This window comes from Nicotiana sylvestris, chromosome 4, assembly GCF_000393655.2.
Source record: "Nicotiana sylvestris chromosome 4, ASM39365v2, whole genome shotgun sequence".
NCBI classification, from domain to species: Eukaryota; Viridiplantae; Streptophyta; class Magnoliopsida; order Solanales; family Solanaceae; genus Nicotiana; species Nicotiana sylvestris.
In genome coordinates this window covers 62,834,283-62,860,638 of record NC_091060.1, presented here as the reverse complement: position 1 = coordinate 62,860,638, position 26,356 = coordinate 62,834,283, and the positions used below count along the sequence as shown (strand labels likewise).

Sequence of the window (26,356 nt, the reverse complement as noted above, 5' to 3'; positions counted from 1 at the left end):
ACCTTTTGTAAGGCATCTTTCACCAAATCTGTACCATATAATTTAGCCTTACCTGGCTCAAACCACCCGATAGGAGATCGACATCGCCGACCATATAAAGACTCAAATGGAGCCATCTCGATGCTGGAATGATAACTATTATTGTAAGCAAACTCGGTCAAAGGCAAGAACTAATCCCATTGCCCTCCAAAGTCAATCACACATGCTCTAAGCATGTCCTCCAGAATCTGAACTGTCCGCTCTGCCTACCCGTTAGTCTGCAGGTGAAATGCTTTGCTGAGCTCTACATGGGTCACAACTCACTCTGTACGACTCTTAAGAAATGGGAAGTGAATTGAGTGCCTCTATCTGATATGATATAAACATGCACACCATGCAACCGAACTATCTCCCGAATGTAAATCTAATCCAACCTCTCTGAAATATAGGTAGTCGCAACCGGGATGAAATGTGCCGACTTGTTCAACCTATCGACAATGACCCAAACTGCATCAAACTTCCGCAAGGTCCACGGCAACCTAACTACAAAGTCCATAGTAATGCACTCCCATTTCCACTCAAGTATATGCATCTGCTGAAGTAGGTCACCTGGCCTCTGGTGCTCATACTTAACCTGCCAGCAATTCAAGCACCTAGCCACATATTCAACTATGTTTGTCTACATCCGATGCCACCAATAATGCTGCCTTAGGTCACAATATATCACGACCCAAACCGATGGGCCGATGGGCACCCGGTATCTTACTCAACCGAGTACCAACATGACGTATCTTTCTTATTACATCATCATATACACGTGACATACGGGCCTAATAGGCCAAAATAATCATTTATAAACTCAAAACATAGGCCGACAAGGCCGTACAATCTTTTACGTACATAACATATGTCTATAAGCCTCAAAGAATACATAAATATCATAAAGGTCGAGACAGAGTCCCGCCATACCAAACAATACACGTCTAAATCATACTAACCAAATAAGAAACTCTGAAGCAAATGGAGCGTACCAACATCTTCCACTGAGCTGATAGCCTACTTGGAGGGCTCTTGACATGTCTATCGGGACTTGCAGGCATGAAATGCAGCGTCCCCAGGCAAAAGGGACGTCAGTACGAATAATGTACCGAGTATGTAAGGAACATAAATAAATATATAAGAGACATGGAAGAAATATAGAGTACATGACTCAACCTGTAAGTCTGAATAACTTTGTAAATCATAACTTACTTTTAGCGTCATGCATATTCGTATGAATGTCATACCATGCATAGGTACATGTTTCATAACATCATCATCAGCCTCTGAGGGCATCCCATCATATCATATCGGCCACTATAGGCAAAATCATCATCGTATACCAGCTGATCAAGTGGGGGTGCGTATATAATGCCATAACCTTTCCCGTATCCCATATACATACATATACATACATATATATGCGTATATAACGCCGTTTGAATCATATTTCAGCCATTATGGGCATCATCATCATCATGTACCAGCTGATCATGTGTGATGCGTATATAATGCCATAACCTTTCCATATCCCATATACATATATATATACATACATATATACATGTATATAATGCCATCTAGTCATGGGTCAATGCACATCAATGCAATGCATGAAAAGTACGTTAATAAAATCTTTTGGAGCTTCATAAAACCATTTTGCCTTTGAGTAATATCATAAAGTAAACTCTTTTCAACTTTCGTATTTTTCTGAGACCTATGAACAGATGATAAAATATTATGACACACGGAAATTGAAGAACATAGATATCTCTAATACTTCTATGAATAGATTCATTCATGGAATTTGTGCATTTACACGTTTCGTTCGTATCCTATGGATCATGCCAAAAGAAAGAATGGATAGCCTTAACATACCTGGAGTAGAGAAAATCTGTATGATATTCTTGAGAAAGATTTTATCGGGATTTCTTTGAATTAGCATATCACGTTGGACCATCTTTATAACTTGAGTGATCCTTGCAAAGGTACACTTCCCAGGTAGGTAATTTCCACCCAAATACACCATGTAGTTGGCCAAAAGTTCCCATGACCATGGTAATTGAAAGGACTTCCAGTACATTGCCTTTGTTAACCAATTAATGGCTAACGTCCCTTTCACTTCTAATTTCGAAAATATTTGAGTGCCAAGGTTTTATCCGTAAGCTTTTGTGACAAATTTAAACACTTTTCTCTTGGTTTACATAATTATCCTTGTAAGCCACCAACTCCTCTACACATGCCACATGGTATATAAGTAAATAGTCATCATGTGGGCTTTATGTGGCTGCCACATCATGCTTAATTATCCAAAAAATTATCCATTTATTAGTTAACTAGGAAATGTCATGTTACCTGGTAATTAATCAATTACCCGTATAATTTAAAAATTATCTCAACTTAATTAAATACTACTCTCCTTTAACATACCTTGTACACCTTACTATCATGGCCATGTAGTGCCTTGTATGGCACTAGTCCATAAATACCAGGTATTTTAGGTCAGGTCGTATTTTATCCCAAAATGCCACACTTTGTCAAAATTCATTTTCTTAGACTTGCTCCCCCTTTAACCTTCATGAATTTACTAATCACTTGTGAAATAGCATAATCCTTATAATCCCCAAATAATCTTTTCCTTGGACTGATGTCAAATTGCCGAGCCTTGATCTGTCCCAATAATGAAGACTGAGCAACAACACACGCGAGGACTCGGGTGGGCTTTGAAATATCCAACTTCACAAGTCTGTTTGCCAAGGACTGAATGTCCAAGGCTAGTGGCCTCTCCTCCGCGGAAATGAATGCCAAGCTACCCATACTCTCTGCCTTCCTGCTTAAGGCATTCGCGACCACATTTTCCTTGCCCCGATGATAAAAAATGGTGATGACATAATCCTTTAATAACTCAAGCCACCTATGCTGCCTCAAATTGAGATCCCTCTGCTTGAACAAATGCTGTAAGTTGCGATAATCAGTATAAACCATACATGACACTCCATACAGATAATGCCTCTATATCTTAAGAGCATGAACGATTGCTACTAACTTTAGATCATGCACGGGGTAATTCTTCTCATGAATCTTCAGCTGACGTGAAGCATATGCAATAACTCGCCCCCTGAATCAATACACAACCCAAGCCAACGCATGAAGTATCGCAATATACCGTATACATCCCTGCTCCGGAAGGTAGTACTAGAACTGGTGATATAGTCAAAGCTATCTTGAGCTTCTGAAAGCCCGCCTGACAATCATTGGACCATCGAAAAGGAGTACCCTTCTGGGTCAATCTAGTCAAATGTGATGCAATGGATGAAAATTCGTGCACAAATCGGCGATAACAACCTGCTAACCCCAGGAAACTCCTGATTTAGCCACTAAAGTAGGACGTGGCCAATTCTGAACTGCCTTAATCTTCTTAGGATCCACCTTAATACCCTCTCTTGATACAACATGTCCCAAGAATGCTACTGACTCAAGTCAAAATTCACACTCGGAGAACTTAGCATATAGCTTCTGCTTTCGCAATGTCTGGAGCACTACTCTCAAATGCTGCTCGTGCTCCCCTAGGCTACGTGAGTAGATCAGGATGTCATCAATGAAAACAATAACAAAGGAATCAATATAAGGCTTGAACACCCTGTTCATCAAATCCATACACATCGCTGGGGCATTAATCAAGCCAAAAGACATTACTAGAAACTCATAATGGCCATATCTAGTATGAAAAGCAGTCTTCGAAACATCTGAGTCCCGAATCTTTAGCTGATGATACCCTGATCTCAAGTCGATCTTAGAGAACACCCTAGCACCCTGCAACTGGTCAAACAAATCATCAATGCGCGGAAACGGGTACTTGTTCTTGATGGTAGCCTTTTTCAACTGGCGATAATCAATGCACATACATATAGTCCCATCCTTCTTCTTCACAAACAACACTGGTGCACTCCAAGGTGACACATTCGGTCTCATAAACACCTCTGCTAATGACTCCTCAAGCTGCTCCTTCAACTCTTTCGGAGCCATACGGTACGGTGGGATAGATTTAGGTTGGGTACTTGGAGCCAAATCAATACAGAAATTAATATCACGATCCGGTAGCATGCCTGGAAGGTCATAAAGGAACACATCGGTAAACTCCCAAAATATTGGAACTGAATCAATCATCGGAAACTCTACGGTGGTGTCCCGAACATAAGCTAGATAACCCAAACAACCCTTCTCGACCATATATCGAGCCTTCAGAAAAGAAATAGCCTGACTAGATGTACTAACTAAGGAACCCTTCCACTCCAACCTTGGCAACTCTGGCATCGCTAAAGTAACAGTCTTGGCATGGCAATCTAGGACGGCGTGATATGGAGATAACCAATCCATGCCTAGGATGACCTCAAAGTCAGTTATGTCAGGCAACGAGAGATTTGCTCTTGTCTCAAAACCATAGAATGTGACCACACATGACCGATAGATCCTATCCACAACCATAGAATCGCCCCCACGAGTGGACACATGAATAGGAGTACCCAAGGACTCACGAGGAATATCCAGGAAAAAAGCAAATAGAGATGATACATATGAATAGTTAGACCCTGGATCAAATAGTACTGAAGCATCCCTACCGCAGATGGGAATAATACCTGTGATAATGGCATCTCAATCCAATGCATCTAGTATGGCCGGAAAATCATAGAACCTGGCTTGAGCGCCGGCTGGTTAGCCTCCACCTGACTGAACAGTAGCTGGCTAACCTCCATATGTCACGCCTCTACCTCTAGGACGACCCCTACCAGTATGCCCTCCTCCTCTGGGTGGCCGAATAGCTGGTATTATAATCATGGGCTGTTGGCCCTGCTGCACTGGCTTGCCCTGAAGTCTAGGGCAAGTCCTTTTCATGTGACCCGGATCTTCACACTCATAACAACCTCTCGGCACCATAGACTGTTGCCCTGAAGTATGGCCCTGATGGCCTGGATACCCACTAGAGGAACCTTGAATGGCTGGTAGGCAGTATAAACTCTCCGGTTTAGCACTAAAGTAAGAGCTGGAAGAACCTTGGGGACCTGAATACCCACTTGAAGGACCTTAGATGGCTGGCGGGTGGTAAGAACTCTCTGGTATGGCACTAAAATAGGGGCGCGCTGGAGCACCTCGAGGAGGTGGGTGGTGCTAAATATAGGGGCCTACTGGGCTGACCCTCCCAAATTGACCTCTACCCCGAGCCGGGGCACCTCTAAACACTCCTGAGAATCGAGCCCTCTTGTCCTGCTGCATCTGCTCTCTACCCCTCAGATGGTAGCCCTTAATCTTCTGAGCAATCTCCACTACTAGCTGATAAAGAGTCCTCATCTCGACCTCTCGGGCCATATTGGACCTAATACCAGAATGCAACCATGCAACAAACCTCTGCACTCTCTTTGTATCAGTAGGAAGTATCATCAGTGCATGGCGAGACAACCCCAAAACATAACCCTCATAGTCGGTCACTGACATCTGACCCTGCTCAAGCTGCTCAAAATGATACCGCAACTCTTCCCTTTTAGAGGGTGGAATATACCTATCCAAGAAAAGTTGTGTGAACTGACCCCAAGTAATGGGCGGAGAACCCGCAGGCCTGCCAAGAACATAAGACTGCCACCATTTACAGGCCCTGCCCTCAAGCTGGAAAGTAGTGAAGTCAACCCCATGAGACTCCAATATCCTCATGTTGTGCAGTATATCCCTACACCTATCAATGAAATTTTGGGCATCCTCATGACACTCATCTCGGAAGATAGGAGGGTGTATCCTAGTCCATCTGTCCAATAACTTATGTGGATCGCCGTCCGCAACTGGTCTGGGCTTGGGTACCACTACGGCAACTGGTTGGGCCCCATCCGCGGGTAGTGCACCTGGAGTCTGATACACTGTAGCTGCATAAACAGGAGCCTGAGCAGTAGGGGACTCTATTCCCCCTCCCGCTTGAGATATGGCTGGGTCTGTTGGAAATAAACAAGCTTGAGTAATAGAATCCACGAACTGCAGCATATAACCCATGACCTCCTAAAATCCCGATGCTGTCATGAAGTCCGCCGGGTAGGCTCTTGTAATGACATGAGCGGTCGTTTTGAGCTTTTGCACTTCGCTCGCTAGTTCTTGGGCATGATTAGACCTGTGTGGTGTATTATGACTTATGTAAATCATCGGTTTTGGTTTTTAGGGTCGGAATGAATTTGGAAGAACAGTTCTCAGTTTGAAGCTTAAGCTTTGAAAGGTTTGACCAAGTTTTGACTTGTTAGTATATGATCTCGGATTGGAATTTTTATGATTTGGTTAGCTCCGTTAGGTGATTTGGGACTTAGGATCATGATCGGAATTTATTTTGGAGGTCCGTGGAAGGTTTAGGCTTGAATTGGCAAAATTGGGATTTTGGCATTTTCTGGTTGATAGGTGAGATTTTGATATAGGGGTCGGAATGGAATTCCAGAAGTTAGAGGAGGTCTATTCTGTCATTTGTGATATGTGTGAAAATTTTAGGTCATTCGGACAAGGTTTGATAAACTTTTTGATCGAAAGCGAAATTTGGAAGTTTTTGGAATTCTTAGGCTTGAATCCGATGTGATCTTGGTGTTTTGATGTTGTTTTGAGCATTCCGAAGGTTGGAACAAGTTTGAATGATGATATGGGATGTGTTGGCATGTTTGGTTGAGGTCTCGAGGGCCTCGAGTGAGTTTTGGGTGGTTAAACGGATCAAATTCTTATTTTGAAAGTTGCAGATTTCTTTAGTTTAGTGTTGCAGAGTTTTGCTCTTCGCGTTTGTGAGAGGGCCTTCGCATTCGCGAAGGGATGTTTAGTGAGGCAGGCTAGTTACCCTTCGCATTCACAATGTTGGTCCCGCGTTCACGAAGGTTGAGTTTGATTGTGCATTGTGAATGCGTGGCATTGTTCGTGTTCGCGTAGAAGGGTGAAACATACTTGGGTACCAGGTCCTAAAGAATCGCGTTTGCGACTGAGGAAATGCGTTCGCGTAGGCTAAGCTGAGTAAGGCATCGCGTTTGCGAGGGTTGTGTTCGCGTTTGCATAAGAGGAAATTTGAGCTGTGAATTATTTGTGCTCTTTGACCGCGTTCGCGAAGAAGGAATTTTTGGCTTGGGCAGAATGTTTAAATAGCCATGTTCGCGATTTTTTGCCTATCTTTCACCATTTTTGAGCGATTTTGGAGCTTTTTGAGAAGGATTGAAGAGGAAATCAAAAGGGAACACTTGGAGGTAAGATTTCTGAACTCAATACTCGATCCTATGTTGATTCTTACTTGTTTAAACATGAAATGTGTGGAATTTAAAGCCTAAAATTGGGGAATTAGGGCTTGAATTTGGAGAGTGTAAATCGAGGATTTGAGGGGTCATTTGAGGTCCAATTTTGATGTATTTGATATGTACGAACTAGTGACAGTGTAAGGATTCTATTGATTGGTCAATTTCGGGATTTTTGGTATAAATTGAATATTTTCGAGTGGGCCTTGTTCCCTTAGCATATTTTGATGGTATAAATCTGCTTTTGGCTAGATTTGGAGCGTTCAGAGGCTGGGTCGAGAGGCAAAGGCGTGATAGTAATGATTGTAAATGTTTTCCTAAGTGTATGAAACCCCGGATTTCACATCGTTATGCTATGTTGAGGTGATGCACACGCTAGATGACGAGCGTGGGGTCGTGCACCATTGGGGATTGTGACTTAGTCCATCCTGAATGACTGTTTTACTGCGTATTTGATTGAAAACTGTTTGCTATCATCATGCTTTGGGCTGAATGCCATAATTGGGTCTCGTGCCAACTGTTTTGGACCCTTAGGGGATTTTTACTACTTTTCCTCACTGTTTTGACTTTATACTTGTTCTCAGTCATGCTATATTTTACTATTTTTATAACTCAGCCATGTTTACTCTGTTTTGACATCTTAAATGATATTTTGAGCTGAGCATCATATTTTAATGTGCTCGAGTGGTTTTTAGAGAATTCTGACTGAGTAGGGTTGAGGGCCTGTGTTGTGAGGTTATTGTGGGATCGGGTTGCGTGTCGCAGCGGTATTGAGCTGATTCATGATTATGAGGCCGTGGGCCTGAGTTGTACGCCACAAGGTGGCTTGATATGAGGCCGAGAGTCTATTTATTATGCCACGAGATGGCTTGATATTACGCTTGGGCTATAAGAGGCCCCTCCCAGTGTCTGTACACCCCCAGTGAGCGCGGGTACCCAATGTGATATGTAATATAGCCCGAGGGGCTGATGTTGTTCTATGTTATTGCCCGAGGGGGCTGATTCTGTTGATATTGTGAACGAGGGGATGATTTTATATGTTTATATTTTCTCGTTGCTTTTCATTCACTTGTTTAACTGTTAAAAGATGTTTTAAAGAGGACTTTACTAAACTGAGGTGTTTTACAAGTTTTCATTGTTCTATTGCATTGTATTGAGTTTATACTGCCTCTTTGTAGCATTTTGCTATGTTTTATGTGTTTCCTTATCACTCAGCTGCCTTTACTTTTATTACTCACTGAGTTGGCGTACTCACACTACTCCTTACACCTTGTGTACAGATACAGGAGCCTCGGGTCCTACTAGCGAGGGCCGACTGCTTCCAGCGGGCTATTTTGGAGTTTACTAGGTAGTTGCTCGGTGTTCGCAGCCCAGTGTTTCTCCCTCTTATCTTTATTTTCCCTTGTATTAGATTCTGTAATAGACTGTGTAGTCCCTTCTCCATACTCTTAGACTTATGTTAGATGCTCATGACTGGTGATACCCCGATGTCGGGCTATGTTTATTTCCGCAAATGTTCTATCTCACTTTTATTTTGGGATTTATAGTATGTTAATGACTTAAATTGAATTATTATAATTGTTAAAAATGAATTGGGTGTTGTGTCGGTTGGCCTTGTTTTACGATAGGCGCTATCACGACTGGGTCTAGATTTAGGGTCGTGACAAGTTGGTATCAGAGCCTAGGTTACATAGGTCTCACGAGTCATGAGTAGGTTTAGTAGAGTTTCGCGGATCGGTACAAAGACGTCTGTACTTATCCTCGGGAGGCTATAGAACCTTTAGGAAACACATTACATTCTTGAACTCTTATCGTGCGTCCTTGATTCAGCTTGAAATATAACTCTTTGAATTCCTTCCATGTGTTCGTATGCGCGCATGAGCGCTCAGTATCAGATATGCATCGATGGCTTGTGATTCCCTGATCGAGGGGCGAGATGTAATCTTTGTGTGTTAATATTGGGCCAGTATGGAGGGCTTGAGGCCGGGTTTCGCCTATAGCTTGAGCACTGAGGCATTGATTGTGTGAGCATGTGCTTTTGGATTTGTATGTCCGATAGTGTCACGATTAGTGAGAGTGATGTATGGATAGCTATGTGATGAGTATGATCTGACTGCAATATGGGTTCATATGATTTGAATGAGATAGAAGGGTCTGCTTGGGGTAGTAAGAACTATCCGGCGCTTGATTTCCATCGTGATTTGACGTATGGCCCGAGTTGTGGGCGTGTTGAAGGATCTTTTCATGTTTCCTAGTTGGGAGGTAAAATAGATTTCATGTTGTGAGATGAGTTCGGACTCAGGAAGCTTAAGTGACTGCGTAATGTTTATGACAGTGGAAGGGTATAAAGAGATGTTAGTTTGAGGCGAAGCAGGTGGGTTATCTCCTGCGGAGTGTTCTGAAGTTTGTGTGGTCCTTATGTTGTTGTTGGAAGATCTTCTTTACCAATAAAATACATGTGTTGCAATTTAAATTTGGGTTGCTTAAAAGAGTGGGCTTGACTGTTACGAGGGTGAACTCGAGATTTGCAGGAGATTTGAAGTACTAGATGATCTGTGTTTCACGAGCTTATGAAGGATTTAGTTTAATCTCACTATGGTATTATGGCAGTAATAGAGTATATGCATTATGAGTTATTATGTGTTTTGATCTATGGCTTTGAGCTAAGTGGGGAGTCTGCTATTGATTAGTTGATTGTACGGTTATGTGCTATGTTGGTTCCAGTTTGAGGCGTACTGGTGAATTAGTTATGGCTTATGGAGGTTGAGACCGAGGGCTCGAGTAAAAGAAATTTCAATAAAGGTTATGTTATGCTTTATGGGTATATATGAATCACAGAATGACTTGAGTTGTTATGAGTAAAAGGTGTACGGTGCATAAAACAAGAAGTTGCTTGGTTATATTAAAGTTAGATTTCGTTCTGTGGTGTCGGAGTGCTAATGGAGCACGGGTTGTTTGGTTCGTTTGATCGGTATAATTGCGATTTGAGTAGAGAGGATGACTCTCGAGAATGATTGTAGTGGGTTCAAGATTTTACATGTAATAATTGAAGATTTTTAGGTTGTATGTTTGGCTAGAAACTGAGGTTTGCATTGGAAGGTGTCAAGACTTGTGGCATTTCTATACTAATTATGAGATTCTATATGTCAATATCAGGAAGGTAAAGGTAACGACTTTGGATTCGTAAGAAGTCCTTTCAGGGTAGATATTTTGAATGTGGTACTTTTGAGAATATTTAAAAGAGTATTCAGCGGCTTATGAGCCTTAAACGGTGTGGTTTTATTCTTGGGTCTCGTGTGGTGAGTCTGGGTTGAGGAATTGTGGTGTTATAGCAAGAAGGAGTATCAAGTTGAAGGTAAATCAGAAGGAAACTCGGATAGATGGGATAGCTTGATAGTAGGCCGGATCGGCATGGTAAGAGTATGATTAGTTCTTTAGATACTTATGAGGTAATGAGTTTATACAAGTGTTTCATGACAATGCTCTTGGGTTTTAGTGGCCTGCATAGCTTGCTTGAGTTAGAAGGATTCAGTCCTGACAGGCTTGGTTTTGTGCAAAGGGAACTCGGAGAGTTCTTGATGATTTCTCCCACGGTTTGGTGGTGTATATTTCTACTGGCATGAGGAGCATGGGATGTATAGTGATTTTCTTCTGGATGGGATCAAAGGAAAATTCTTGGCTAGTTGAGTACGTAGTTGCATGTGGCTCGAAAGAGATATGAAGTTCTCATGTTCATCCTAGGATGGTATGGTATATGCGGCATGTTGTGTAGGATTGAGATTTGCATGTGTAAGGTCACGATTCCGTTCTGAAAGGAAGGTCATAAAATTCTTAGGCAGCACGGGCAGCTTCAGATGATTAGGAAAATGATATTACTAATAAGTGTGGCTTGATGAGGGTATAGGTTTCAGAAAAGGGCAATGCAATTGAGTTGATGATACTTCGTTAGTATTGTGGCACTCTCTTGTTGGATCGACTGCTAATATTCGAGTGTCCTTGGTGGAACAGAAGAATTTTAGGAGTACCTCTCGTGGGATGATTGGGTATTAGAGGTGTGTTGTATATTCGGACGGTAGAGTTGGTATGGGATATGGTGATTCACGTGTTGTATGGATTTGGAGACTGGGAGTTCTCATAAACAGGTTAGGTCGTGGTTGTGGATTGCGTACACCAGTCTTGAGTGGTAACTATTTGAGGTTTGGAGACCCGAGTGGATCCTTGTTCCTTAGTATGCTAAAGTGTGGTGTGATATTGGGTATAGACTGGTTGACTCCGTGTTGTGTTATTCTGGGCTGTTGCACTGAGACGGCGATGTTGGCCATGCCAGGAATGCTACGGATTGAGTGGCGAGGTTCGACGGATTATGTTCCCAGTATGATGGTTTCCTTTTGAAACCCCAACGGATGGCTGGGGAGAGTTATCTTTCTTATGTGGCCTTCGTGATGGATGCAGAGACTCCTACCCTTCATTCAGTTCTGGTGGTGAGGGATTTTTCAGATATGTTTCCTGCTACCGGGCATGTTGCCGGACAGGGTTGTTGATCTCGGTATTGATTTGGTGCCGGGCACCATATCGTATGGCACCGGTGGAGTTAGAGGAGTTGAAGAAGCAGTTTCAGGGACTTCTTGATAAGGGGTTCATTGGTAGGCCAATATGGATATGTGTTCTAACTCGAGTCGGCTTGGTTGACTCCGAATTGTATTGCGGAGGGATGTGTTGATTCGATTGTTATTGAGCTTATTAGTGATTTGGAGAGTTCTATGAGCTACCTTTCCGTGTTGCGAGGCGTTGGGATTTGTTGGTTATAGGCACATGTGGTGCAATTTTATTGGGGTCTCTCAGTGGAATTCGAGCGGGAGGAGTATTGGGTATTGCTCGGTAGATGGCGTATCGGTTGTGTCCTTTTGGGTTTGTGTAATGTTATGTTAATTGCTTCGCAGTGCTTATGATGATTGCTTTGGCTCTAGACATCTAATTGCACGTGGTTGTCAATTTGAGCATAGTGACTTGAGGTGTTTCATGTTGGACCAGTGTTTGGATGAGGTCGAGCATTGGAGCGAAGCTATGTGGAGGTATGATCCTGCGGGATAGATTCGTGTGTTCTAGTTCTACGATGTGGGATGGGTTCTCAGTATTGTGTGTGCTGGCACTGGTGAGCTTGCGGTACAACTCTTTCATTTGAGTCATTCTCATGATTCGACTATGTTCAGATTGTTGCTTATTGGTGTGCGGATTGCACGAGTTGTGGCTTTAGTTTGTATTGATGTGTCATGTCACCAGAGTGATTGTGTTGGATTAGATGAGATCATTGAGATCTATAATGAATACAAACGGATTCGATTTCAGCATGTTAGAAGGATAATATCGAGGTTCAGCTCAGAAATTTGCTATGGTCCTTCCCAAAGGAGAAGTGAATTCATGAATGGTTGATCTGAGAAATAGGTATGACTAATGCATGTTTCAGTTATCATTGACAGTATATGGAAGTGTTGGAATGAGGATTTATTTGATAGGAGGTATTATCGGTATTCAGTTGTTTTGGGCAACTGCTGTGATTAGAAGCTATTGTTACGAGTGTTGGAGTATGTGGTATATCACGTAATGGCATTTGAGTCTGCGGGTATGGTTTGTTACAGCTTGTTCGGGCTTATTCAGAGTATAGATGTGAGATTTTGATCTTGTGGATGAATTTAGAAATGGAACTGTGGTTCTAAGGTTTATAGGCTAGGTTGGGTCGTGAAATTTCAGTTGCATTGTTTTATCAGACCTATATGAGATTGGATGACGTGGAATCACCCCCAGTATGTGCATGGTAAGGTTTCACAGCAATTTGATGGTTTTCGGAACAACTCTGGGCACATTCGAGGACGAACGTATGTTTAAGTGGGGGAGGATGTAATGACCCGACCGGTCGTTTTGAGATTTTTCACGTCGCTTGACAGTTCTCAAGCATGACTAGCCCCGTGTGATGTATTATGACTTATGTAAATTGTCGGTTTGGTTTTCAGGGTAATCAGAATGAATTTGGAAGAACATTTCTCAGTTTGAAGCTTAAAATTTGAAAGGTTTGACCAAGTTTTGACTTGTTAGTATATGATCTCGGATTGGAATTTTTATGATTTGGTTAGCTCAGTTAGGTAATTTGGGACTTAGGAGCGTGATCGGAATGTATTTTGGAGGTCGTGGAAGGTTTAGGCTTGAATTGGCAAAATTGAGATTTTGGCATTTTCCGATTAATAGGTGTGATTTTGATATAGGGATCGGAATGGAATTCCGGAAGTTGGAGTAGGTCCATTGTGTCATTTTTGATGTGTGTGTAAAATTTCAGGTCATTTGGATGAGGTATGATAGACTTTTTGATCGAAAGCTGAATTTGGAAGTTTTTGGAATTCTTAGGCTTGAATCTGATGTGATCATGGTGTTTTGATGTTGTTTTGAGCGTTCCGAAGGTTGGAACAAGTTTGAATGATGATATGAGACATGTTGGCATGTTTGGTTGAGGTCTCGAGGGCCTCGGGTGAGTTTTGGATGGTTAAACGGATCAAATTCTTGTTTTGAAAGTTGCAAATTTCTTCAGTTCAGTGTTGCAGAGTTTTGCTCTCCGCGTTCACGAGAGGGCTTTTGCGTTCGCGAAGAGATGTTTAGTGAGGCAGGCCAGTTACCCTTCGCGTTCGCGATGTTGGCCCCGCATTCGTGAAGGTTGAGTTTGATTGTGCATCGTGAACGCGTGGCATTGTTCGCGTTCGCATAGAATGGTGAAGCAGACTTGGGCACCAGGTCCTAAAGCATCGGGTTCGCGATTGAGGAAATGCGTTCGCGTAGGCTAAGCTGAGTAAGGTATCACGTTTGAGAGGGTAGTGTTTGCGTTCATGTAAGAGGAAATTTGAGCTGTGAATTATTTGTGCTTCGCGAACGCGAGGCTTTGACCGCGTTCGCGAAGAAGGAATATTTGGCCTGGGCAGAATGTTTAAATAGCTATGTTCGCGATTTTTGGTCTATCTTTCACCGTTTTTGAGCGATTTTGGAGCTTTTTGAGAAGGATTGAAGAGGTAATCAAAGGGGAACACTTGGAGGTAAGATTTTTGAACTCAATACTCGATTCTATGTTGATTCTTACTTGTTAAAACATGAAATGTGTGGAATTTAAAGCCTAACATTGGGGAATTAGGGCTTGAATTTGGAGAGTGTAAATCGGGGATTTGAGGGGCCATTTGAGGTCCGATTTTGATATATTTGATATGTACGAACTCGTGAGAGTGTACGAATTCTATTGACTTGATTTCTACCGGATTCCGAGACGTGGGCCCGGGGGGTCGGGTTTGTTCAATTTTGAGATTTTCTGGTATAAATTGGATATTTTTGAGTGGGCCTTGTTCCCTTAGCATATTTTGATGGTATGAATCTGCTTTTGGCTAGATTTGGAGCGCTCGGAGGCCGAGTCGAGAGGCAAAGGCATCGCGGGCTAGTGTTTGGACCGGATTGAGGTGAGTATTGATTGTAAATGTTGTCCTGAGGGTATGAAACCCCGAATTTCACATCGTTGTGCTATGTTGAGGTAATACACATGCTAGATGACGAGCATGGGGTCGTGCACCATTGGGGATTGTGACTTAGCCCATCCTGAATGACTGTTTTATTGCGCATTTGATTGACAACTGTTTGCTATCATCATGATTTAGGCTGAATGCCATATTTGGGCCTTGTGCCAACTGTTTTGGACCCTTAGGGAATTTTTACTACTATTCCTCACTGTTTTGACTTTATACTTGTTCTCAATCATGCTATAGTCTACTGTTTTTATAACTCATCCATGTTTACTCTGTTTTGACATCTTAAATGATATTTTGAGCTGAGCATCATATTGTACTTTGCCCGAATGGTTTTTAGAGATTTATGACTGAGTAGGGCCGAGGGCCTGTGTTGTGAGGTTATTATGGGACAGGGCTGCGCGCCGCAGCGGTATTGAGCTGATTCATGATTATAAGGTTGTGGGCCTGAGTTGTACGCCACAAGGTGGCTTGATATGAGGCGGAAAGCCTATTGATTATGCCACGGGATGACTTGATATTGCGCTTGGGCCGTAAGGGGCCCCTCCCGGAGTTTGTACACCCCTAATGAGCACGGGTACCCAGTGTGATATGTGATATAGCCCGAGGGGATGATGTTGTTCCATGTTATTGCCCGAGGGGCCTACTTCTGTTGATATTGTGCCCGATGGGCTAATTTTATGTGTTTAACCGTTAAAAGATGTTTTAAAGAGGACTTTACTGAACTGAGGTGTTTTACAAGTTTTCATTGTTCTATTGCATTGTATTGAGTTTATACTACCTCCCTGTAGCATTTTGTTGTGTTTCTTTATCGCTCAATTGCCTTTACTTTTATTACTCACTGAGTTGGCGCACTCACATTACTCCATGCACCCTCTGTGTATATACAGGAGCCTTGGGTCCTGCTAGCGAGGGTTGGCTGCTTCTAGCGAGCTATTTTAAAGTTCACTAGGTAGATGCTCGGCGTTCGCAGCCCAGTGTTTCTCCCTCTTATCTTTATTTTCCCTTGTACTGGATTCTGTAATAAACTGTGCAGTCCCTTCTCCATACTCTTAGATTTATGTTAGATGCTCATGACTGGTGACACCCCGATGTCGAGCTGTGTTTATTTCCGCAAATGTTTTATCTAATTTTAATTTGGGATTTATAGTATGTTAATGAATTAAATTGAATTATTATAATTATTAAAATGAATTGGGTGTTGTGTCGGCTGGCCTTGTTTCACAATAGGTGTCATCACCGGGTCCGGATTTATGGTCGTGACAGCTCTGCTGCGGGCACCTCGCCCTGCTCTTCAATGATAGGATCCCCCGAAGGATCTGCCAGTGGTGCAACTGGGGTAGCTCGGGGAATACCTTGTCCCCTACCTCGGGCTGGTGGCCTCTAGCAACAGGGGGAGCAGCTCCTCCCGGGTCTGGAACGTCTGTCGTGCGCATCCTCACCAGCTGTGAGAGAATAGAAGAAGGAAATTTAGTATACCATCAAATGTACGATAGAAGATGAATAAAGAGTAGTTTTCAAACACCCTATAGCCTCTCAAAGATAAGTACAGACGACTCCGTACCGATCCGCAAGACTCTATTAGGTTTGCCCATGACTTATGTGACCTACATGAACCTAGTACTCTAATACCATGTTGTCACAACCCAAGTTCCATTATAGGTCGTGATGGCGTCCAACACCATTGTTAGGCAAGACAACCCTAATCAACTAGGGAGTTCTCATTTATTTTAATAAACAATCCCAATATTTACTTAACTTAAATTTAAAACTGTAGATAATTAACAAATACATAATGATAGAAATACAACCCAAAAGAATAGTCTACTAATGTGTGTGCCAGGAACTAGTGTCACAAGTACGAGGGCAACTAGTAAAATGTACAAAATACAACTATCCTACTGCCTAAAATAGAATAGACAGTAAAAACAAAAGGAGAGACTCCGGCATGCTGTTGAATGGCTCAGAAGGGGCAGCTCACCTCCGAATCTCGGTCAAGTATCAGGAACACATGCCAGACGGGTAGCTAGATGCACCTGCCTCAGATCCTGTACAATTAAGTACATAAGCGTAGTATGAGTACATAAACAATATGTACCCAGTAAGTATCCAGTCTAACCTCGAAGAAGTAGTGACGAGGGGTCGACTTGACACTTACTAGGGTCAATAATAATATAATTTAGGTGTTACGCTAAGCATGAATGTCATGAATTATTAACAGTTAATAACAGAAAGTTACAGGCTCTTTCATAAATAATATTTCAGTTTTCGACATTTCAATTAACAGTCTATATTTCAAGGCATTTAAAGTAGTTCAAATCACAGAAGGTACCAAGCAAATAGCATGCACAAATCATGCCGAGGTCATATGAACCAATCCAACAAAATAATAAAATGTGCACTGCCGGAGGGTCGAACGACGCGAACCATAGATGCATCTATTACCCCGCTCGCGAATCATACATGTGACGCGGTCAAATACAAATAAGCACATCAAACAGTCAATCAAAATTCATCAGGAAAACAATTGCCCAAAGTAATGTTAACTTCTCTTTAACGGTCGAGAAAATAATGTTTAACTTTTTAGAAATTCATTTACCAAGTTCGATATGATTTACGCAATTTAAATTGACAATAAAGTTACAACGGCAAGTAAAGCATTCTTTTAGGTCCTAGACTACCCGGACTTAAGCATAATAGTAGCTACGCATGGACTCTCGTCACCTCGTGCGTACATAGCCCCCGCAATTAGTGGCACATATTCAATTATTTTTCCTATGGAGATAATTCCCTCACTAGTCAATATATGCAAGAGTTCATATTCTTACTATTAAAGTAATTTTCCAACCCTAAATGCAAGGTTCCAAAAATTTACCCCCGGGCCCACGTGCCCGGATTCCGAAAATTTTCGAAGAAAGTTGTTACCCATAACCTATGGATCAAGAATATATAATTTCTACTACATTCCATAACAAATTTCGTGGTTAAATCTTGTTTTTATCAAAATCCTATGTTTTACTCTAAACCCATAATTTTCACTAATTTACATGTTGTAATCTACCCATAATCTAGGTATTAAACTTATATTAAGTAGAAATAACTTACCTCACAAAGTTAGGTTGGAATCTCCCCTTTTGAAGCTCCCAAATCGCCCAAGAATGGAGTAAAATGTGTCAAAAATGACAAACTCCCGTATTAAATGAAGGCCACTGCCTTCAGTGATTTCCACATCTGCGGTGAGGGGACCGCATCTGTGGTCTCGCTTATGTGGCAAGTGACCGCTTCTGCAGAAATGGGATGGGCCAACTGGGGCCGCTTCTATGGAAGGCCCACCGTATCTACGGTTCCGCTTCTGCGGAGAGGGGGCCGCTTCTGCGGTAACTGGGCTGGCCACCCATGGCCGCATCTGCGATGGCTTAGCCACTTCTGCGGGCTCGCATCTGTGGCTGGCCAACCGTAGTTGCGGTTATGACAGAAATCTGGAGCTTCAACTCCTTCTCACATTTTCAACTTAACTTGAGCCTCGTCCGATTGACACTCGGGCCCCCCGGGGCCCCGCCCGAACATACCGACAAGTTTGAAATGATAAAACGGACTCGCTCAAACCCTCGGATTGCTGGAAAAAATATTAAAACTAGGAATCACACCCTAAAACCAATTGATTCAAACTTATGAACTTCATGTTCTTTAATTTACTTCCAATGTACCAAAACGTACTTATACTACTCGGAATAATACCAAATTTTGCATGCAAGTCTTAAATAACATGATGGGACTATTCGCAATCTCAAAATTCCGTTCGGACCTCGATATCACAAAAACCCTCTCCAAACCAAATTTAAAGAACTTCAAAAATCCTTAAGGTATCAACTTTCACTATTAGGTGCCAAAACGCTCCCGGGTCATTCAAAATCCGATCCGAACATACGCCCAAGTCCGAAATCATCATACAGACATGTTAGAACCTTCAAATCTCGATTCTGAGGTCGTTTACTCAAAATGTTGACCGAAGTCAAAATTGGCCTTTTAAGCTAACCTAAAGGAACCAAGTGTTCCGATTTCAACCCAAACTCTTCCAAATCCCGAACCACCCATTCCTGCAAGTCGTAAATCCTCAAAAGCAAGTACGGGAAGTCTTATTTAGGGAAACATGGTTCTAGAAAGCAAAACGACTAGTCGGGTCGTTACAGGTAAAAAAGGGTATGACAATGGTTTACCAACAACTGAAGCAAGTGAAAACAAGCACTCTTGAACGAAGTAGGTAAGCAATATGTTAGGGAGCGAGAACCATGACATTGCCTTAAGAGTTCCCACTACAACAAATTTGGCCTAAGGCCACACCAATTATAGACAACACTTGAAAAATATTGCTGAAAATATCTTTGGCAACACTTTTTAAGAAGTGGCCATTGTCTAACACTTTTGGCCACGGGTTTTAGGCAACGCTTAAAAAGTGTTCCTTTTAATTGTATAGATTACGCTTTTCAACTAATGTCAAATCATAAAATAATTAACAACACTTATTCACATGTAATGCAACACTTTTGGGCGTGCTTGTTTATATTAATAAAAGCAACGTCTAAAGTCCCCTGAAAATTCCCGCTCAGATTTCCCCCTAAAATTTGGCCGAATTATTATGCCCTAAAATATCCCGCTCTTTTCAAGTTTTACCCACTCTACAATAGAATCCCATTCTTCATCTTCTCTAAAATTTGGCTCTTCTTCTAACTAGGAAGCAAACCAGTGTGGGTTTTATGGAAATCTCTGATGGAGGCGCTACATCTCTTCTAGATTCTCTTCTAAAAAATCAAAGCACTCTTTTCGTCTGGCTTCTTCGGCCATCAGTTGCAATTGGGGATTTTGATTTTTGGGCTTACAGTCATTGTTGATCTCCATTTTTCAAAAGCTTGTGTAAGATTTCCCTGAAATTTTTGGTTTCAGTTTAATTACTTTGCGATTTGGCTTGTCTGAAATTTCTACAATTCCTTTTTTTTTCTTTAATGGCTTCTTCGAAGTTTTTCTGAAATTCATTGCTTATTTAGTTGATAGTTTTGCGATTTGTTTAGTTAAAGGATTGTGCAGAATCCTTTGATAATCTTATTTTGGAAATATCAGTTTTTTTGGACCCTTTTGATGGTAGATGCAGCAGCGATCCTCAATGTGGTGTTCCTGGCCTTCAATCTCTCATCGCTAAAGCTGATGGTGGAGCTGCTGTGACCTCTATTTCTTCCCTTTTCTCACTTCACTTGATGGCCATCCCAATGATGACTCCCTTCTTTCCCTCATCGCTAGATCGTAAGCCCTCTTATTTTTATTTTGAATTATCTGCCTAAACTAATTGTTTGAGTTATTTATATATAAAGAGTTACTCAAATATTTGGCATTTTATTCACTGATTCTAACATGTCCTAATTCACGTACTAATTCTTGTTTAGCTCTAATATCATGTTGTTATGTATGAATCGACTCAACTGAAAAGCTTAAATTGATCGAGATAGTGCATTTGAAATTTATTTATTTTAAGTAGGATAAAGGTACAAATTTATACCTCTTCTGTAGAAAAATAATTTTAATCTTTGCCATCCCTTTTATTTTGGAGGCATTCATACCTGCGTTAGCAGACTGTCCCTTGACTTTAACTAGCTCCATCTTGAACTGTGTGGATAGCACGCTTCGAAATACTTTCGGTAAATGTCCAAAATTATACGTCTACTTTGACTATAATTTAAAATTAACACCTTATACTTCAGGTTGGAATTACGTTACGGTCCACGGCAAGTATGATATGATAGACTTCCAAAATCTAATGAAGGATAAAACAAGGATACATAAAATAGATGGTTGCCGAGAGTCATCTCTGCCTTTATAGGGCAAGGGTAATGCTGCATACACACTACCTCCCAGACCCCACGTATGGGATTAAGCTTGGTTGGTTGTTATTGTTATTTATATATAAGTTTTTTTGGGATGAAAAAAACTCATGGAATACACCAAAAGTCAAGATTTAGAGAGCCTTCTTACCATGCAACTCTCTATTCCATTAGTTTTTCTTCAGTTGCATTAGAATTTGCATTAGAATGTGGGGGTGAAAATACTATTAAGAATATATTTCAATCTTGGCGTGCATATCCTTTACTTAGTGATGTGCACGTTTGTTCCACAATATATATATAAGCTACTTTAGGAACTAACTGTGTATTGAGTAGTAATAATCTAAATGTGTAATGAAAGTCTCAACTCTAAATTGAGTAGTATAGTTTATTATTATTTCCACAGGAACATGCTTTCTTCTTTGCTTCTTATGTGATAGTGGCTCCAAAAATTTGTGGAGTGTATTTAATTTGCTTCAATATTAGTATCATTTTCCAGATTGCTTCTACAATACCATGACGATGGAGTTTATGATCATACGTTGAGTTATGAAATTTTTTTTCTTGCTTTATGAAGAATATTATTGCTTGGTTGGTTGTAATAAACTGTTGGTTGTAAACTTGTAATAAACTGTTAAAAAGAATATTATTGTTAGGAATGGCAAACGGTGCGGGCGGTGCGGGTGCGGGGCGAGCTGATTATCTGATCGAGCAACCCAAGCTATTCTACTACCCTTGACTTGATTACGTTGACCGAGCTGCCTGGATCCACGAGCACACGTTTAATCCGAATATTACTTTAAAAAAATGAAATTACTAGTGCGTCGTTGTTTGGTTCTGTCAAGGTCTCGAGATCATCCTCGCTAAATGCAAGGGTGTCTTCGGTCATGCGGTCTCGAATCAACCCTTCTGTTGCAGCGGATACTTTTATCCGTTTGATCACGGGTCCTTGGGGAATGTCGGTCCCCTCGATAATCATATGAACGACATGCCGAGGAATCTCTCTTCTTGCCCAGGTTGGATTTTTTCGAATTTCTCGCTAAATCTCTCGGCGTGCTCCCTTGTTACTGTGAGGACCGACGTTAACGTATTGTGCATCACACGAGGTCGTACCCTTGGGAATCAGTTCCGGTGTACTCCCAGTGCTCTGCGGTGGCACACCCATACCTGGAATAACCATACCGCCCTTTCCATAGTTTTTGAGGCTGTTATTTTTAAGTACATTTACTGGTTTAGGCATTTTGACCTGAAATCAAAGATCTTGGACAAGAAAAAGTGTGAAATGTAACCTGCGTTATGTAGTTAAACCAGCAAGAAAATAATCACTATTATTTTTAGCCCCACGGTGGGCGCCAAACTGTTTACCATAAAATGGTAATAACAACTAAATTTGATTATGAGGTTCTAAAAATACGTGATCTATTTTTATGCTAGTTGTTAAGCAATAAATGCTAGGTGAGGTACTTGGAATCAAGATAAGAGCCTAAAAACAAGATGTTAACCAAACCGAATAGCTGTCAATCGCGGCCTCGAGCTTACTTATTCGGGGCCGAGTTCGATATCCGCCGAGGGTAGTCGATGGAGGATTAACAGTTATAATTGTGAGCACGTGATTTTTGTTTCGCACGACAATCGCTCCAAAAAGAAATAAAAAAAATAATAATTGGCCCTGCTGTACAATTTTCGGATTTCTGTGCGGCACTTTGTTGATTTATTTGTGACTTTTGCCCATTTTTATTTTTTCTTATTTATTTATTTAAAATACAAAATGTGTGTGTCAGGCGCAATTCGAACCGTAATCCGGTCGTTAAAAAAAAAGAAAATCATAATTAGGCATCTTTGTCCGTGATTTTGATTTGTTTGATTTTACCTGTTTTGAAATATTGTAGTGTGTGTGAATAATTGTATTGAGCGTGTATTTAATTTGATTTTTTTTGCTTAGTTTTGTTTTTAAAATAAAAAAAAAAAAGAAGAAAAAAGAAGAAAAAGAAAAAGAAATAATCATCTTCCGGATTGGGCCAATTTGTTAAAATTGGCCCAAAACAAACAACGTCCAAACCAGGCCTGCCCGGTCCAAGTCCAGCTGATGCCTAGAGAGTCCAAACGACGTCGTTTCAATCCAGTGTGATCTGGGCCGTTGATCTCAGATTGATCAACGGCCAAGATCACTTCCCCACAACCCACTGAGGAACCCGACCCGTTTACACCCGGACCGAACCCAAACCCTCAACACTTGAAACGACACCGTTCCACTTAACCATCAGATCCAGACCGTAGATCTAAATTGATCTAACGGTCGAGATCCGTCCACCCACTAACTATATAAGCCCATAATCCTACCCTGCCCCCCTATCCGAACCCCAGCCTTCGTCTCCCCAAACAAACAACCCTAAACCCTAGCCGCCCCTGTATACTTTCGCCATGAAAGCCGGCGGCATGGACGTCGGTGACCTTCCCCTTAACACCATAGAACCCCCTCACCACCCTGAACATAGACCTGTTGACCGCTTAGTTCGAATCACCCCCTAGGTCCTCGAATCTTCATTTGAAGATTCGAGTCAAAACTCGGTTTACACCAACCAACCCCAGCTTCACACCAGACACTCCCCAGACCCTCCTCGTGACCAAACCATACTTGGTTTGGTCCGAATCTGATCGGGGAAGCATGAATCCCAGCCAAAGAGATTAAGGTCTAATGGACCTTAATCGAAGTGTTTCTCATTTGAGAAACACTTCGATTAAAGTCCGTTCAGCCTTAAGAAAGGTCTGTCCAAATCCGAGTTCAAACTTTTAACTTTTCAAGTTTTAAGGTGAGTCTGCTTTCTTTCCTTTATTTGCTTTAGTCCGTGTGATTTGTTTTAAAAGTCTGTTCATATTTGTTTTAATTTTATCAATTTTTGTTTGTCCACTTTACTTGAACCTCTGTGTTTGTCTGAATCCCCCCTCCTATTCTGATAAGGCATGTGTATTGGTTGTATTTCGAGTTTGGACTGACTAGTTGACTCCTCGAGTGCATTTCTGTTTAGTCAGTATAATTCAAACCATGTATTGATACTGTTTAAATGTCTGATTTTTGGCTACGATTGTGTATGTTAATGCTAATATAGTCGAGTCGACATGTGTCGTCAATTAGTTTCAACTGTCCGAACAATAAATCAACTTGCTTCTGTTGAACATTTGCCTGAATCAATTAAGAACCAAGTCCTGTTACTTATAGTCGTTAATATGATTTCAGAAACCTAAGGCTTGGTCTGTAACTGAAATCTGAGTTGGTGGCATGTGCACAGCCTGTTTTCCTGCATAAAAGGGCTTGTAATTTTAAAATGGTTTGACAGCAATACATTCTACTGCCCATACTTTGCTTTAGTTTAAAGAAGTATTAAACCTTTTAAAAGTTAAATCTGCCAGGGAATGTTGATGGAGTTTAATACTAGCTAAAGTTGGAATTGAAAATGGAAGGCACATGGGAGGGTACTGTGATATTCTAAAACAGGCTGTTAAAAGGGGTGGTGTTGAGTCTTACAAAGAGGAGAGGACATCTGAGAAATAGGGAGATAGACAGAATCAGAGGGGTTAAAAATACAGGGAGAGGGGAAAATACACTGTGAGGAATTTTGAAAGAGAAAGCTTGAAATACATACATCGTGAGGATAGAAAAGAAAAAGAAGGAGTTGGCAGGAATAGAAAGAGAGCAAGAAAGAGATAAAACAGATTAAGAAATCAGGAACTTGGTCTTGTTTGTCTGAAGTTCATCTATTGTCAATACGTTAGGCAGTGTTCCTTCTTCTAAATTTCAATCGAGATTATTGTTAGTGTTTTGTTGCATTTGGTATATTCCGGAATTGGATTGTCTGGAGTATTGTTGCCATCACACTGTGTGCTGTTTCATTTGGCTGTTTCATCTTCAACTCTAGTTCCACCTCGCAACAGAATCCTTTCTGTTGTGCTGTTCTGATTGCTGCTGCTATTTTGCTCACTATTGCTGCTGCATTTCTGTCCTGCTGCTACTGCTAGTCTTGTTTCTTTTGGCTGCTGATTTCCACATCTTCTTCTTCTTCTTCTCCTTTGCATTTTCAGCATTTCCAGGTACACATTTCAAGTCCCATATTGATGTAATTGAAACAGTTTGAAAGCATGAAATGAAAAAGGGAGAAGATGTTCAAGTATTTGTTGTGATATTCATAGTACATTAACAGGCCTGTGGAAACTGATTAGTTTATGGTTCAACAGTTCGAAAGAATGTATTGATAGTCGACTGAGTTTACCCCTTTTGTATTTGAGCTCGGTAGTTTGTCTGTTAGTATAAGCATGTGTATTTCAACTTTACACAACACTATTTTCTGTTTCATTTAGTCTTTTTTTTAGTAAGACTAGTCCACATAAGTTTAGTTAAGTTCAACACAAGAAATGCTCAGATTAAGCATTGTATTTCGTTAGCTCGTATATGATTCCTTGTCAAATTAAAGCATTTTACTTCGCCAGTTATCCTTTAATCTAGTCCAAATAAGTTCAGTTAAGTTCAAATTAAGAAATGTTCGGATTAAGTATTGCATTTCATCTATCTCATATGTAATCTTTTTGTTCGACCAAAGCATTTTCGTAAGGCATGACGTCTTTTTACTTTAAAAGTAATTAATCAGAAATTGATAGGAGTTTGGTTTAGGCCGAAGTATATACTTCAATTAGCATACATTTTCTTTCTTCTATCTCTGGAAATAAAAATAATAGAAATGTAGTCACTGTAGGATACCCTTCTAAAAATAATGAGACGAGCCTCGCCAAATAAAAAATACAAATTGCGGGGCCCTCAACAACTTATCATAATATTAAGAATTCGGGTTAGGCCATTTAGTGAATCTCATGGCCTTCTCAAAAATAATAACGCGCTAGACTCTTCAGGCACGGTTTAAGTAAATTATGTTCTTAAATTCGGGTGCACATTGATGTGACCCAAATCCAAATCTCAACGGAGTCAAAATGTGTTAACAACTACGGGTGCATTGATTGTGACGTGGTTTGAGACGCATTTTCACGACGTTGCAATTCTATAAAAAATAAATGATAATAATAAAAACGGTTTAAATCTAATAAGAAGCACATAAGTCACAACATGTATTTAAATCAGATATTTAGCCATTATAACAATTTAAGCGACCGTGCTAGAACCACGGGATTCGAGGGTGCCTAACACCTTCCCTCGGGTCAACAGAATTCCTTACTTAGAATTTCTGGTTCGCAGACTTCATTTGGAAAAGTCGAAAATTTCCTCGATTTGGGATTCAAGATAAACCGGTGACTTGGGACACCAAAAACCAAACCTTTCCCAAGTGGCGACTCTGAATTAAATAAATAATCCCATTTCGAATATTGTCACTTAAATTGGAAAAACTCCACCCGCGCATTTAACCCCTCGGGGCGGGCGCGCAAAAAGGAGGTGTGACAGCTCTGGCGACTCTGCTGGGGATGTTGTGACCCAGAACCACTGGTTCAGGGTCCAAGAATTCGAGCTTAGAATAATTGTTATATTTGGCTTTATTATCTGATCTTTATTACATGTTTTGCATAAAAGTGCTAAATGTTGTCTTTTACCGCTTTTGATATTATCTGAACTGTATATAAACTGTGCCGAAAC

The 26,356-nt window shown here is 41.1% G+C and overlaps 1 protein-coding gene and 1 long non-coding RNA gene across 2 annotated transcripts; one reads left to right on the top strand and one right to left on the bottom strand.

Moving 5' to 3' along the window:
- Positions 1–403: 403 nt before the first annotated feature.
- Positions 404–6,051, bottom strand: LOC138889607 (uncharacterized). The gene is made up of 6 exons (XM_070172938.1): positions 5,573–6,051; positions 5,247–5,389; positions 3,924–4,655; positions 3,185–3,363; positions 2,614–2,973; positions 404–613 (listed from the first exon to the last, which is right to left on the bottom strand). The coding sequence occupies exons 1-6, from the start codon at positions 6,049–6,051 to the stop codon at positions 404–406; spliced, it is 2,103 nt and encodes a 700-aa protein (XP_070029039.1).
- Positions 6,052–19,516: 13,465 nt separating this feature from the next.
- Positions 19,517–24,878, top strand: LOC138889007 (uncharacterized). Its single transcript, XR_011406550.1, has 3 exons — positions 19,517–19,765; positions 19,995–20,149; positions 24,802–24,878. It is a non-coding gene; the product is annotated as an uncharacterized lncRNA (long non-coding RNA).
- Positions 24,879–26,356: the final 1,478 nt, after the last annotated feature.

What these genes read in the sequence shown, in the direction of transcription:
- LOC138889607 (XM_070172938.1), bottom strand. Translation starts at nt 6,051, where the DNA reads ATGGGTTATATGCTGCAGTTCGTGGATTCTATTACTCAAGCTTGTTTA. An exon ending in ACACAACTTTTCTTGGATAG is followed by an intron (nt 5,390 to 5,572) that starts GTATATTCCACC and finishes TTCTGGTATTAG; the next exon opens with GTCCAATATGGCCCGAGAGG. An exon ending in CCGGAGCAGGGATGTATACG is followed by an intron (nt 2,974 to 3,184) that starts GTATATTGCGAT and finishes CGCAACTTACAG; the next exon opens with CATTTGTTCAAGCAGAGGGA.